Below are 16,187 nucleotides of genomic sequence, written 5' to 3' on the forward strand. Positions count from 1 at the left end.
ACGCTCCTTCCTTAATGCCAAAAGACTTTTTTTCTAGACTGCATACTACTGTGAGATTTGTTGACAGTTTGTATTCCCCACAAATGTATTGCTCTTTTTGAGGGTTTTAACTCCTTGCTTTTTTCCTCTAGAGTACTTCATGCTCAGTATGGTGAATTAATCCAACCAAGAAATGGTTCAGTTGATGAGACACCAAAAATGTCAGCTGGGCAGATGCTTTTGGTAGCATTTGATGGCATGTTTGCCCAAGTTGAGACTGCTTTTGGCTTATTAGTCGAAAAGGTAAATATTGACTTGGTTTTATAAGTAATGCAAGTGTATCAGAGTAGTTGCTCAGTGTGGGAAGAGTGGAGAGATGAACTTTATTTTTTTCATTTACATAGTTAAACAAGATGGAAATTCCTGTAGCTTGGCGAAAGATCGACATCATAAGGGAAGCTCGAAGTACCCAAGTCAATTTTTTTGATGATGATAATCATCGGCAGGTGCTAGAAGAGATTTTCTTTCTCAAAAGACTACAGACAATTAAGGAGTTTTTCAGGCTCTGTGGTACCTTTTCTAAAACTTTGTCAGGTAATATTTCACATTTAAACATGCTGGATTTAATTGTGTAGTGTTTTGGAAGGGGGCAGGATAGGGTAAGCTTAATTTAATTGTTTGCTCATAAAATTTTAAATTTTTAGATAAGCAGCATTATTATTTTAGTGTTGCATGAAATACTTTAAGGCAGTTTTCCTTTTTTAGGATCAAGTTCACTGGAAGATCAGAATACTGTAAATGGACCTGTACAGATTGTTAACGTGAAAACCCTTTTTAGAAACTCTTGTTTCAGTGAAGACCAGATGGCTAAACCTATAAAAGCATTCACAGCCGATTTTGTGAGGCAGCTCTTGATTGGACTGCCAAACCAGGCCCTGGGACTCACGCTTTGCAGTTTCATCAGTGCGCTCGGTGTGGACATCATTGCTCAAGTAGAGGCAAAGGATTTTGGTGCTGAAAGTAAAGTTTCTGTCGATGATCTGTGTAAGAAAGCTGTGGAGCACAACATCCAGGTTGGAAAGTTCTCTCAATTGGTCATGAACAGGGCAACTGTGTTAGCAAGTTCCTACGACACTGCCTGGAAGAAGCATGACTTGGTGCGCAGGTTGGAAACCAGTATTTCCTCTTGTAAGACAAGCCTGCAGCGTGTTCAGCTACATATTGCCATGTTTCAGGTATTTTTTTTATAATGTGTTTTTCTTTAATGTGGGAATTTGAAAAATGGGGAATTAATATAAAACAGTGTAATAAAGTAGAAAACTTTTTAAACTTCCTGAACTGTGGCAGCCAAGAGCAAACCCAGCTTTAGTATTTTGGTGCTTTCCAATTATTCTTATTTCTTTTTTATGTAGTTGAGATAATTTTGCATTTACAATTCATGTCCTTTGAATTGGTTTCTGTCCGTGTTAATAATGGTTACTATTATCTATGTCATTAAGTATTACTTAAAAATATAATTTCTGATGGTTATATGTATTTGTTATGTGGATATGCCTCCTGTATTGTTTAACATATAATTCAGATTCTTTCTAAAGTGACTTCTGTTTCCCTGGTACTCTGTGACAGCAGCTTTGTGCATAAATCTGTTCCATCTGGGAATTGCTTTTAGAAGCCTATTTTTTGTCCCTGGTTATTTAGGAGAAGTATGACAGAGCAGGCTTTAGGGATGAAGTGGATTTGGATTCAGGTTTATGAACTTGAATTTAACTTCTCTAAGGTCTGATTTCCTTATCTGTAGAACGGGGACAGTACCTGTCTAAAAGGTTAATAGTTGTGTGGGTTAAAAATGATGATCTAGCCCAGGGGCTGAGTGGCGCCATTGGTTGGAGCGTCTGTACACAGAAAGGCTGAGGTTTTGCTACTTCTATCCCCAGCCCCTGTTAGGGTGTGTGCAGGAAGCAACTGATTAATCTCTCTCTCTCTCTCTCCCCCCCTCCCTGTCCCTGTGTCTCCTCCCTTCCCCTTCCTCTCCCCCCTCTCCCTCCCTTTCCTTGCCCTCTCTAAAAATAATCAATGAACATGTCCAAAAAAAAAAAAATGTATGTAAGACACCAAGCACAGTAAAAATTGTAGCTACTTATTGTTTTTGTGTTTTTTTTTTCCAAATATAGTCTTCACTATTGTCAATAGCTTCAAACAAGCTGTACATGGAGTAATATTTGTGTACTACATTTTCCTGGAATCTGTTCTGGCACAAACAGTGTTTACTTTGTACCATTTATATTGAAGCTACTTCACAATAGTGGAATTGGTGATGTCAGCTCAGTGCCTGAACCCAGCATATTTCCTTTTCTTCGCAGTTTTATTGTTGGCTGTTTTCTTAGCTCGTAAGTTAAGAAAAGTAATTTACTCAGATTGTGAAATTGCATTTATTATATAATAGCAGTCCCTTTAGCACATTGGGATGATTTTTACTTCTAAAAAAATGTAATGCTGAAAAGTTTGTTTTATACATTTGGAGTTTATTCCCTTAAAAATTGACAACTGTATGGAAAACATTGTAAAAATCTTTTCAGTAGTATCTGAACACATTTTAAGCTCTAAGCACAATGTATAACTTTTAAATTGTTGCCCAAACATCCCTTGGGCCTTCTGGAGCCACCCTTACAACATACAAAATGACTTGATTGCCCACCCCTTTCTGTCACTTCTAGGTTCTCTGTTTTGAGAATTCTTTCTTTTGTGACTCCTGCCGTTAATTCTTTTGGTCACTTGGCTAGTCTCCATGCTTGACAACCCACCCCACCACTACACCTCTTTCTGCCTCTTAACTGGAGATTACCTTTTCAGTGTGTGTGTGTGTGTGTGGGGGGGAGCGTGTTGTGTACTACTAGTCTTTTACATAGACTAGGAAATATTTTCAGAATTACTATTTCAGTGTTGCATATCACTGATCCAGTAAATTTATCAGGCATTTTCTATCTCAGGAGAATTTTTACCTGGTGTGATTGTTTTGTAATGTGTCTTCTATTATTCTGCCTTCCCACTTCTCTTTACTGCAGCTGGGTTTCTCTGTCTTCCCCCTCAGTCCCAACTCACAGTTCCCCTCACTTTTTTTTTTTTTTTAATAATTTTATTATTGTTTAAAATAATACAGATGTCCCTTTTTCTCCCCAATGACCCTTTCCACCCCGTTCCTTCCCCCTCCCCAGTCCCTCTCCCCACCATTGTCCATGTCCTTGGGTTGTGAATATATGCACATAAATTCTTTGGTTACTCCCCCCCCCTTATTATCTAAAGTTTTTTCCCCTCCTGATTTTATTTCTTTTTCTTTGAACAGTGGCAACATGAAGACCTCCTTATCAATAGACCACAAGCCATGTCAGTCACACCTCCCCCTCGGTCTGCCATCCTAACCAGCATGAAAAAGAAACTCCATACTCTGAGCCAAATTGAAACTTCAATTGCAACAGTTCAGGTGTGTTTTGTTACATCTTCTTTCTAGTACATCTTAATTTTAGGAATAACCTAAACTGATTAAGTGTTAGTGCTGTGTTGTTTAGTATATCTACATGCTTGTCCTTGGCTTCTAAGCCACAGAAGCATAACCCCCTTCTCACTTTTAATTTATATCTTTTTTTGTTACCATCCAGGGTAATTGAATCGTATAGTTAGCAGTATATTTTGAACCAGAAACAGAGACATATGAAATATTTCAGGTTTTTAATGAATTTGATGATTACTATGCATTTGTACATTAAGGGAACCTTGGTGATTAGAAAAACTTGAATACTTAGTTTTCTGAAATGTATATAAGCAGTTATATCTAGTAGAACATTTTTCAAAACTGTTATTACTCATTGTATTTCTTTGTCATTTTAGCACCTCCTTTTTTTAAATACAAGAAACTGGTCTTAATGATAGTTATATATATCTTTTATTGTGTATCCTTATACCTCATGTACTCAATAGTAACATTTTACTGTTCATTTTGTAAATTAGTACTAGTATAAAACAAGTATAACCACTTCTGTAATATTTTTAAAAATAGTAATGAATATTTTCTGGAGCTCACTTCTTTGAAGATTGAAATATCTCTTGTCTTCTGCATACTAGTCCTAGTTTTCAACTCTTGCCTTTTTCTTTTCCTGATTTTGGGGGGGAGAGGAGGGAGAGGTGTGTGTGTGTGAGAGGGAGAGAAGCAGGGGAAAGAGAAAGAATGTGAATTTCTCCACCTGAAATGTTGAATAAATAATGAAATAACTTTGTTATATATAAACCTTCCTTGCCATGATAATCTGGATAGATTTTTACTATTATTTTAAAACTCTTGAATTTGTGGGAATCTGATTTTCATCTTTCACAATCAAAAGTATATGGATTTTCTAATAGCACGTATAGTACAGTAGGAATTTAGGGTAGCGGGTGTTTTATATTAAAGACTAAAAATGAAAATTGAACTTCCGTCTGCAAATTTCAAGTCAATAAACTGAAAGCCAATTCTTATCTCCCCAGACTGACTTAGCTTTAAATATTCCAAAGGTGACTGTTAAAGATGTTTTCTAATACATATATCCCATCCTGCTTGTTTTGAATCTCTCATATAAAATGCTCAACAGACAGGAAGTGGTGGAGAGTGTGAAATATTCACTGTGATTCTTCTGCCTTTTTATAGGAGAAACTAGCAGCGCTTGAAGCAAGTATTGAACAGCGACTCAAGTGGGCGGGTGGTGCGAACCCTGCATTGGCACCTGTACTACAAGATTTTGAAGCAACGATAGCGGAAAGAAGAAATCTTGTCCTTAAAGAGAGCCAAAGAGCAAGTCAGGTATTGTGACTCATGTATGCCATCTTAGTTTTCAATAGCATGGTGGTATAACTGATTGGAAGTTACGTGTTGGATAACTAGGGGTAGCTTGAGAGCCCACCCTCTAGTCAGTCACAGCTCTGGAAAGAGGGACCAATAAAGGCCATGGGTGGGGGTAACATTCCCTAGGCTGAGCTCACAGCCAGTTATTTCCCTAGACCCTTATTACCTCCCAGGAGCCTCTGTTGGAAAATAAAGAGCTTAATTCCATGTTTATCTAAGGCTCTCTTTATATGTAACTAAGGTGATCTAAAAATTTGAATATTGTTTTTTCCACATGGCAATAAAATGCCTATGATCTAGTGTTCTGCCATGGGTGGTGGATTAACTTTGTCGTGAATGGGGCAGAGGGGAGACAAAAAAAAACAACTTAATGTAATTTTCAGTCAGGTACAGAATTAGACTAATATAATGATTTCCATATACTCATTACCAGAATTGAAAAATTATCAACTTTTAAGGCCTGTTTAAAAAAAATTTTTTTTAAAAGATATGTTTTTATTGATTTTAGAGAGAGAGGAATGGAGAGGGAAAGAGAGAGACATTGATGCGAGAGAAACACTGATTGGCTGCCTCCTGCGCATCCTCTACTGGGGATCGAGCCCACAACCTGGGCATGTGCCCTGACCAGGGAATTGAACCGGTGGCCTCTTGCTGCATGGGATGACGCTTAATACACTGAGCCACACCGGCTGGGCTACTTAAAGGCCTATTTTATTTCCTCTCTATTTTTTACTCCTCCTTCCCATCCCATAATTAATGGAAGTCCCACATATTATATAATTTTATCTGTAAATATGTCAGTATGTGTCTGTAAAGATAACTATTTAAAAAACATCACAATACTGTTATCTACCTTAAAAGATGTACTTAATATTTTCAAATATCTGGTTAGTATTTGTGATCTTTATTATAAAGTTAGGCAGGAGTAGGAGCAGAAGGGGAACATTCCAAATTGAAATTTGGATGGAGCAAAAATGCAGCTGAATATGGTAACAGTTTTCTCTTGGAGTAAATTTTTTTGTGAAAAATCAATCACATAGATACACATACCTAATTATACTTAGGTGCTTTTGGCCATCTCAGACCTTACTGCATCAACAACCAAAAATGTACATTTATTTACAGCCATAATTTATAAGGATTAGGTCTTTGTTTCAGAAGAGTCATAATTTATACATTCTCAGAACCTGTTCTGTGATCCTGAGTTCTGGAAATGAATAGGTAGTATTGTTTCATGTCATTAATTACCTTTTTCTCTCCCTTGTGGTGGTTCCATTCCTCTTTTGCCTCTTCACAGGTCACTTTCCTCTGCAGCAATATCATTCATTTTGAGAGTTTACGAACTAGAACTGCAGAAGCCTTGAACCTGGATGCTGCATTATTTGAACTAATCAAACGGTGTCAGCAAATGTGTTCATTTGCATCACAGTTTAACAGTTCAGTTTCTGACTTAGAGCTTCGTTTATTACAGAGAGTGGTGAGTCTTGAATATTGGTGGGAGAAGAGAAATGTGGTGACTAAAATGATAAAGCTAATGATAATACCCTCAAAATTAATATATTCACTCAATTTATGTTTTTTTGAATGTGTACTGTATATAAGGTGTTTTGAGGAATACAATGATGGTTAAGTCTTGTTCTTAGCCCCTAAGGAACTTATTCATACAAATAATACAATGAATGATAAAGTGGAAAGCATTCTCAGAGCACTGTGGAGGTTCAGAGGGGAGGAGAGATACACTGTATAGCAAATGACTCAGATGCACTGAAAATAGGGTAGCAAGCACACAGAGGGGTAGGTGAAAGATGAATGTTGGACAGGTGAGTTAAGTACAGAAATATCAAGTTGATAAAGTTGGTGTTTACATTTTGTGGGGAGGCTTTAGGCTGTGTATCAGGCAGTTCAGATTTTTGTTTTTGTGTGTGTTTTTTTAGAGAGTGGGGAGGGGGGAGAAACATCGATCAGTTGCTTCCTGTATGCACCCTCACCAGGGATTGAACCCAAGACCTTTTGGTGTACAAGATGACGCTCCAACAAACTGAGCCATACCAGCCAGGGCCACTTTCATTTTAAAGAGCGTTTAGGGTCCTGGATATGGGTCATCTTTGTCATTCCAGATACACCTTTTAGGTTTTAGACTGCAAGCATTTATTCCCTGTATGATTATGCAGAAAAGTTAAAAATCTTAGCCTGTGTTTCATACACTGTTTAAATTAGTATTTTGTGGGTAATTAATTCATTACTTGGCAACTAAGGTTCTTTGTGTCAACTTGAGTTACTAATGCCTTTTGATGATGATGAAGAAAAGAATCTTATATTATTCCAGCTGATACTTAAAATCAAACAAATGCTTGTTCTGTTTAGGACACCAGTCTTGAACATCCTATTGGCAGCTCTGAATGGCTTTTGTCAGCACACAAACAATTGACCCAGGATATGTCTGCTCAGAGAGCAATTCAGACAGAGAAAGAACAACAGATAGAAACGGTCTGTGAAACAATTCAGAATCTGGTTGATAATATAAAGACTGTGCTCACTGGCCATAATCGGCCGCTTGGAGATGTCAAACACCTCCTGAAGGCAATGGCTAAGGTAAGACTAATAACACTGACATACAGTTACTCCCCGCTTTTATAAAATTACAACTAGTTTTATTTATATGACATATAAGCAAAAACAATGTCTCTTAGATTGCATCTTCCAATTTGTAACTGAGTTAATTTGTGTTTTCATCAACTATTTTTTTATGCAGGTTGTAGTATTCTGATTTTGTACACAGAGAAAGTGAAGGTTAAGGAAATTGATTCACCAGTCACATAATTCATAATAGAGCTGAAACTTGAACTTAGTTTCAGAGTGTTTAGATCTCCCACCTCTCTTCTACCATTACCCCCACACTCATAAGTTTGCCTCCAAAATGACTGAAATAGTGTCTCCTTTCTAGTGTCCTGCATAATCTAGATAATAAGGAAACAAACCCCAGAAAAGGCTAGATTATTCATCATTACAAAACAAATCATTTAATTTTAGGATTTATTTTTACTTGGAATTTTCATTTTGTGCTGGAAACAAGATTCCTGTAGAAGGTGACTTAAATGGTAATAACAGATTGTGCGTTGATATTTGAAAAACCTTTATTGTTACTCAAAAGTTGGCTGTCAAGCGTAATTACTAAAACAAATACCATTTTTCTTGACCATTAATATATGGATTCTAGGATGAAGAAGCTGCTCTGGCAGATGGTGAAGATGTTCCCTATGAGAACAGTGTTAGGCAGTTCTTGGGTGAATATAAATCATGGCAGGATAACATTCAGACGGTGCTGTTTACATTAGTCCAAGCTATGGGTCAGGTTCGAAGTCAAGAACATGTTGAAATGCTCCAGGAAATAACTCCCACCTTGAAAGAACTAAAAACACAAAGTCAGAGGTAAGAATGTCTTGTGGCCTAAATATAAAATGTAAATTTAAAACCTCTGGTGTAGTAAGTTTTGTTTATTTAATTCATTTAATTTTTTTCAGTCTTCATGTTTATAAGTAGTAGTACTCTGGTAAAGCATTTCATAACTAAACCATTTTATTTTGTATTTCAGTATCTATAATAATTTAGTGAGTTTTGCATCACCCTTAATCACCGATGCAACAAATGAATGTTCAAGTCCAACATCATCTGCTACATATCAACCTTCCTTTGCTGCAGGTAGGATTTTCTTACTTCATAAAAGACCTGAATCCTGATCTTGTTAATCTATACATAGAAGCTAAGATGTTTAACTGTTAAGTGTCTAATATGGTTATAAGTCATCACCTATAAAGTGTTTCCCTAAATTCTGCCATATCCCAAACTGAACAAATTTTGGTTTAATTTTAAAAGTACTAATGTTAGAAAGTAAAAATATCTTGCATTCAGATACTGTTTTAATAGTTTATTTTATGATTATGAAATATATGCCTGTTAGGGGAATCAGAAAAATAATAGAAAAATTTGCATTTCTGTTCTAATTAGAGGTAAAACCACTTTGCGTTTGTTGATTAACTTTTCTGTATGTATGCACACACATGCTTATAAATTGTTATCATTCTGTGAAGTAAGATATTTATAGTATTTTGATGCCACAGCAAGTTAGGGAGCATTACTGTACAAATTTGTACCTGAATGTCTAGCTGTTTAGGCTGTATTTTTAGGAGGATAATTTCTATTTCAGGGCATAAGGACTTTAAGGTTGTAAAATCACCTGTTTTCAAGGTTGTGCATTGTAGTTGGTGATTGAGAGGTGTCACCCTGCTGTCTCCTCTTTTTCCCTTTCCATTTTCTGTTCACATGTTAACTGAGCTGCCAACTCTTTCTCTATAGCAGTCCGAAGCAACACTGGCCAGAAAACTCAGCCTGATGTCATGTCACAAAATGCTAGAAAGCTGATTCAGAAAAATCTTGCTACATCAGCAGATACTCCACCAAGCACCGTTCCTGGAACTGGCAAGAGTGTTGCTTGTAGTCCTAAAAAGGCCGTCAGGGACCCTAAAACTGGGAAAGGTAATTAGTTAGAATAAGGATGCCTTAAATATTCATACAAGGTAGTGGTGTGACTTATATATGTTTCCATTGCTTCATAGCTGTGCAAGAGAGAAACTCGTATGCAGTCAGCGTGTGGAAGAGAGTGAAAGCCAAGTTAGAGGGTCGAGATGTTGATCCAAATAGGAGGATGTCAGTTGCTGAACAGGTAGGTGACCATTTTTTAAACTTGAACTGCACATAGTAATGCAGTACAGATTTAAAGATCCCCTTACCCATATACTTGTGGCTTCATCAGGAAATGAGAAACTTAAATATATTTTTAGGATTCAGAAGTTTTTGAGTAACAGCTCTGGAATTAAGAAATATTCACCATTTTATTCTGACTACCCTCTGAACACTTCTATTTTCTCCTTAGCCCTCTTTTAAGAGAAATTTAAGGTGTGACTTGACCCTCCCTCCCTCTCCACCAGTAGACAGTTAATTTACACTTTAAAGAGGACTATCTGAAGGTTTCAAATGAACTGAGGATGACATTTTGGGTGCAATAGTATCTATAAGGTGTTCGTGGATATCACTTTGTCTGAAGTCATTACTCTGAAATGTTCTAATTAGTGTTACTAAATTTTACATATAAAATTTGAAAATGAATTAACTCCCCCCTCCAGCTGTTTCTTTTGGAAATTTTCAAACCTACAGAAATGTAGGAATGCTCATATATTTTTAACCTAGATTTGGGAAACCAGTTGTTAATCTTTTCCTACATCTGCTTTACTTTCTCTCTCGGTATATGGAGATAGTTTTTCAGAACCATTTGATAGTTGTAGACATTACAATACTTCATGCCTGAATACTTCAGCATGTCTCCTAAACAAAACATTGTAATATATAGCTACAATTTAATTATATAACTGTCAAGTCAGGAAACAACAATGATACCATAACATTTTATTTCATCTTGATAACATTGACTTTTATCTAACATTCAGTCCATATTTCGATTTCTCCAGTATCCCCAAATGTCCTCTCAGTAAACCATCTCCACTCCCCATACAAGATTTAATCAAGGTTTGTCCTGTTTCATGTACTTGTTCTATTTTTAGTCTTTTAATGTCCAGAACAGTTCCCCAGCCTTTTATTTTTCTTTTGACATTGACATTTTTGATGTGTCAAGACCAGTTAATTTGCAGACTATGCCTGTTTATGTTTTTCTGATATTATTTTTCTTATCAGAAGATTCAGAATCAGGATTTTTGGCAGGAACGCTATGTCAGTGGTGTGTCCTCAGAGAATTTTACATCAAGAGGCATGTGTTTGTGCCATCTTTGACACAAGTTAGATCATTTGGTCAAGGTTCTCCTGAATTCTCCATTGCAGATGTAACTTTTCTTCTGTAAAAATTTGAGACTTAAATATCTTATTTTCTAATGGTTTGGCATCCACAATTCAATTTTAATAGCAGGGCAGTTTTTATTTTTATTTTAAACACTATTAAATCGCTGTGTAGGACTTGAGCTTACACTCTTCTTGGTCAGGAGTCACTCTTTAGAAACAATTTGTCATTTGTCAAAAACTGTGGACAGTGCTTTGAGTTGGTATCTTTTTCAGAAACTTTCTTATAGGTTAATGGATTGTATGCTTTCATGACTGTCCATCATAGCTCTCTGTTCATCTTTTAAAAGGAGGCTTGGCTATTGTACTTTTTATTCTGATAGTCATTTCATTTTATGTGAAAATAAGGGTTACAGGAGTGAGGTAAGTATAGAGTTCTTTGCACACAATTTTTGTATAGGTTGTAATTCAGCAGCCATATAGTGAGCATTTGCTATATAATTGGAGCCTGATGGATGCTCTAAATATAGAAATGATTGTATCTCTTAAAATAAAATTTTGCTGAGTCAGAATCAGTGGACATTTGTTGAGCACCCAACTGTGTTCCAGAATCTGCTAGGCACTTTTTTATACCACACCTAAGCATTTACTCAGTGACTATACATGTTCACCCTAAGAGCAGCTGTGGGGTTAGTGAGACTCTCCCTTCATCTAAGGATTCATAAGGTGCAGAGGGGTTGTGACTTTCCCGACACCCATCTTGTAAGCTGTGCAATTATGAGCTCAGCTTACTTAAACCTCTCTTTCCACCACAGCAACTACACTTCCTTTGGGTGATTAATTTGGATGATTATAAACTAAATCTTAAACAATTCATGTTACTCATGTATGAACCATGTCAAGTTTTAAATGTCTTTACTATCCTGCCTATTTTTACAGGTTGACTATGTCATTAAGGAAGCAACTAATCTAGATAACTTGGCTCAGCTGTATGAAGGTTGGACAGCCTGGGTATGAATGGCGAGATAGTAGATGAGTCTGGTTAAGCGAGGTCAGACATCCACCAGAATCAACTCAGCCTCAGGCATCCAAAGCCACACCACAGTCGGTGGTGATGCAACTGGGGGCTTACTCTGAGGAAACCTAGGAAATCTCGGTGCGCTAGGAGGGGAATCCTGCAGGGCAGCTGCACTCAGGGATACGCCCAACACCATGGCCTGCCACCCCAGGGTCAAGGGTGAAAGAAAGAAAGCTCACCGCCTGAACACGGAGATTGTCTTTCTGCCTCAGAACAGCTGCAAACGTGTCAGGAGGTTAGCTGCAGAAAGAAATCGGGATGCTGCGGAGCACAGAGTGATTTGGAACTCCATTCCACCTGACCCTGTGTGTACAATCCAGGAAAAAACCAACCCCGTTCAGAAACAGAGAACTGGGGCCGCGAAGAAATCACAGCCAAGGAAGATTTGATGCATTCAGATTCTGTGTAACACTTGTTGCTTGGCAACAGTACTGGTTGGGTTGACCAGTAAGTACAAAAAGGCTATGTGATACGAATTTCAGAAATGGACTGAAAATGGAGAGCTATGTAACAGATACACTACATGGGAAGAACTTACTTCTGAAATAAAGGGAAAAACCCCGCTCCTCCTCCTCCTCCCCAGACCCTACCACCTATCCTTTCTCCTTTTACCTGATCTAGTAGATTAGACATCTTTCAAATTCACTTTTTGTTCAATCCTCATATTTCATATACTTCGGTCTCAATGCTGTTACACAACTTATCTTTGGAGTGATAAACAGAAATCTCTCTAAAACCACTGATAACATGGAAAATTCAAGGATTGTTTGAAGGTCTGATGATCACATACAAAATGTAATTCTGGTTAAGTCATTTCTGTGATTCTATCATGTACAGTTTCCAGAATTGTCACTGTGCATTCAAAAGTAATGAATCTAACAGACATTTGATTTCATGTACACTCCCCTTTGCTTATAGTGTGCATTTTTTTGGAGGTCATTCAATTTTTCCCTCTTCTGTGATTGCTGTAGTTTCTTTCATAGAAAGTAGCTAATCCAATGTAATCTTTTTACCTTTTTAAAAACCAGGATAGAGTACCTATTAGAGTTTTACATTGTTGATGACAGATTAAAAATAAAGTGATGTTCTCTTGGAGGTAGAGTGAAATGTTTTTTTAATTTAGTTTTCTCATTTAATACTTTTAATTTACAAGGTGTAAATTAGAAGTGATTTAGTTTACTGGCATTTTTGGACATGTACATGAAGCATCAGCAAAAATGAGAACCACCAATATCTTTTATTAAGTTCAATTAGTCTGTGAAGTACTTTTCTATTTGCGTAATTTTAATAGTTTGCTGTTTAGTAATACATTATAGTGAATTCATGATCAAGTTTTCCTTAAATTTAGCATTGCATTTCAGTACTTAACTTTGTAAATCGTTGATCCAAAATAAAATCCAGATTAGAATAGGATTCTTAAAATCACATTAACACGAAGTAGAATACAGTTAAAATCTTGATTGAGTCCCATTTTTCCTGCATTTTAGAGATTAGGACTCTTGATCACTTTCTAGTTGCCAGTCTTTACAAACTTGAAAGGTATTAAGGAGAAATTCCACATAGCTCTGGCCTTTTCTGTATTCTGATTGCCACATTATAATCTTTACCCATCAGAGAATGCATTTCAGTATCAGTGCTTTTTAAATACTTCAACAGATACTGCAAGAAAGGTATTTTTTTTTTAATACCCATTTGTGTCTAATAGCAAGATAAGGAACCTAGTGCATCAAATTTTATTCATTCTTTTTGAACCTTACTTTTACAATCAGAACAACCTGTCTGGAATAATAATGCCATATCGTGTTTTGCATGCTGCTTTATTTCCTAGAGGCTGTGGGAGCTAGTGCATTCATCACTTGATTACCTCTGCTCCTCAAGATTGAACAGTCTTTTCAAAAGCAACACTGTCACAAGGAAAAACTTCCATCAAAATGATAAAACCAGTTCATACTAGTTTGTCCCTATAGGTAGTATTCAAAAATTGCTTCCTCTTTGGTAAAGAAATGAAATAGGTGAATTTTATCGCCTGAGAATTTCAGGCTTCAGAGGTACCTGGCACCTTATCCAAGCAAAAACAAAACAGCTTTATATCAACACGTGCCTCTGGTAAATTATCCATCACTTATTTTAAAATGCTCCCTCAGAGAATAGTGTGGCACATACATGTTTGGTTGTGGGGCAGATACGAATAATTGATGACTTCAAAGCTGCTCTTTACAAAGCTGCTCTTTACTGCACCCTGGGCAAGACCCCAGTCTCTAGTTTGGCTTCCTCTGGGAAGTCATTCTGCAGGTAGCCTTGCTGTTTTAAACTGTTGTAAGGCCTTGTTCTTTTAAACTGTTGTAAGAGAACTCAACAGTTAAAGAGTTAATCAATGGTAAAAAGCCCTGATGATCTAGCAGATTGAGAAGTCAGGGCTATATTTTGGGGATTATCTTGTAACATAATGTAAAGTTTAGAGTGCTGTGGTTATGAAGTCATACGTTTTTAATGATAAAAGAATACCTATGGAAAACCAGGGGTCTGCTCCTTTCTCTTCCTCTCTTTCTCTTAAGATTCAGGGGGTACAGAATAACCTACCACCTCTCGTTCAAAGTACCCTTGGAAATTGAAGTTTATCCGAAGTGTTTTGTTGTCTTTAATTTTCTAGAATTGCCTGAGTGTTAGTTGATTTCTCTACAAAGCTGTGGAGGCTTAATGGTTTATGGAGCTGTATTTCACTTTTACTCTTTCTTTGGTGTCTTAACAGTATTTATTTCTGAATTCTTAACACAGTTTGGTAGGTGACAATAGATTCTTTTGTGTCTGACACTTATGGTGAGTTGTTTTTGAGATATGTAAGATTTCTTTGAGAACTGATTATCAAGCTCTTGATCTGCTTCCTTAAATTATTTTGTAAGAGCCCAAACCCAGGTTCAGGGTGAGGGTTTGTAATACAAAGAAAAAAAATTTGCATCACTCTGCCCTTAACACTTGTCTCTATTAACTAAGCTTAGTATGTAGTTTTTTAAAATATTGTCCAATGTTTAGTGTTTTCTGCATTGTTTTGTGGTTATTCTGATGTGTGAAATTTAAGGAAAGAGCCATTTAAAAAATGCCACACAGGGCAATGCAAGTACAGCCAAATATTAGAGTTGATGTGCAATCTTAGGTTCTTTTAAATCTGGGGTATTATAGGCAGTACTTTAAACTGAAAAGTCTTCCTGGCCTATTTTCCTCCACATATTTGTGAATACTCTGGGGGCTTACTTGTTTTGGCAGTAAGGAGCTTGTTCTTTTCTCCCAATTCTTTTCATATTAAAGAAAACACAATTAGCCTGTTAGCCCTGTTCATCTACATAAAAGAATCAGTGAATGTTTTATTAGCACATTTAAGTACCTGTTTTACATAAAATTAGAGGCATATGAAAACCAGTGACTTTCATTCTCTTGAGCTTGTAAAATGCCAGTAATTAAAGCTAGAATTCCCCCGAACCCCCTTAAGTCAAGGAGGTAGAATATATTAAAGGGTCACTTAAAGAAGGTAGATGTTTTCAATATTTGGGTTGTATTAGAAAGATTCCTCCTATGGGGAAAACTAGCATTACAAAGTTTTCCAAACATTGGGAAGGGGAAATTCACTGTATTATGACCCCTAAGGGTTGTTGCACTTTTCTTTTTAGGCCTGGGTAACTATCACCATGCCTTCCGTCCAAATGGGCAAATGGACTCTTAGGGCAGCTTTATAGGTCCAAGGGTTAGTTGTACAACATGCACTGCTCAGTCTTTTGCTTTCTCTGGGAATTTGACTGCGCTTAGTAGGGAAAAGCTGTTGGTTGTGCTAATGTAAAAATGTTGTACGATTAGCTCGACTTTTGAAGATGGTAAATTTAAGGAGTTGTATGTTGTTCTGAAATGCATACTTGCAGAATTTTTTTTTCTTTCAAAACAGGCTGATTTTACCCCTTTCTTCCTCCCCCCTCCCCCCTCCCTGACAGTCCCAGTTTCAGCTCCTATTTCAAGTTCTTGTGTCAGTTATTTTTCTGGTTTAAATTTCCCTTATATTTCCACCTGTAATGTCAGTGGCAACATCATACTTGTTAATTTACTTTACCCTTATTATAAGAGCAAATTGAGTTGAACTGAATCTTCCTTGTCCTAGTAAACATTGTATAAATTAAAGTGGCTTCTCTGTACAAAAGGTTGTAATGCCTCCTGATGGATATAATTTTGTGATTGTATTTAAGATTAAAAGTTGAACAAATCACACCAGCTTCCTGAAAATGTTCATAATGCATCATTTGGAAAACAAAAATACATGCCTACTTTGTGCATATTTGCATTACCATGGCAAAGATTGTATGAAATACCTGTTTTTCAAAAAATAAAGTCTAAAAAGATGTAGCATTTAAGCTCTGAATTTCTTGGTTGAAGTAG

At 36.6% G+C, this 16,187-nt stretch overlaps 1 protein-coding gene across 3 annotated transcripts in view; it reads left to right on the forward strand.

The window, feature by feature from the left end:
- The window catches only part of SMG1 (SMG1 nonsense mediated mRNA decay associated PI3K related kinase), a 95,429-nt gene extending 79,274 nt beyond the window's left edge, over positions 1-16,155 (forward strand). For all 3 annotated transcript variants that reach the window (XM_016196258.2, XM_016196262.2, XM_087815637.1), the window contains 12 exons: positions 132-282; positions 384-573; positions 745-1,214; positions 3,320-3,457; positions 4,655-4,807; positions 6,147-6,326; positions 7,214-7,441; positions 8,067-8,278; positions 8,442-8,548; positions 9,203-9,382; positions 9,463-9,569; positions 11,633-16,155. In XM_016196258.2, the coding sequence (XP_016051744.2) occupies positions 132-282; positions 384-573; positions 745-1,214; positions 3,320-3,457; positions 4,655-4,807; positions 6,147-6,326; positions 7,214-7,441; positions 8,067-8,278; positions 8,442-8,548; positions 9,203-9,382; positions 9,463-9,569; positions 11,633-11,710 (2,194 nt within the window). In that variant the 3' untranslated portion in view covers positions 11,711-16,155. The remainder of the gene's footprint in view (positions 1-131; positions 283-383; positions 574-744; positions 1,215-3,319; positions 3,458-4,654; positions 4,808-6,146; positions 6,327-7,213; positions 7,442-8,066; positions 8,279-8,441; positions 8,549-9,202; positions 9,383-9,462; positions 9,570-11,632) is intronic.
- Positions 16,156-16,187: the final 32 nt, after the last annotated feature.

This window comes from Miniopterus natalensis, chromosome 3 (genome assembly GCF_054644295.1).
Source record: "Miniopterus natalensis isolate mMinNat1 chromosome 3, mMinNat1.hap1, whole genome shotgun sequence".
Lineage (NCBI taxonomy): Eukaryota > Metazoa > Chordata > Mammalia > Chiroptera > Miniopteridae > Miniopterus > Miniopterus natalensis.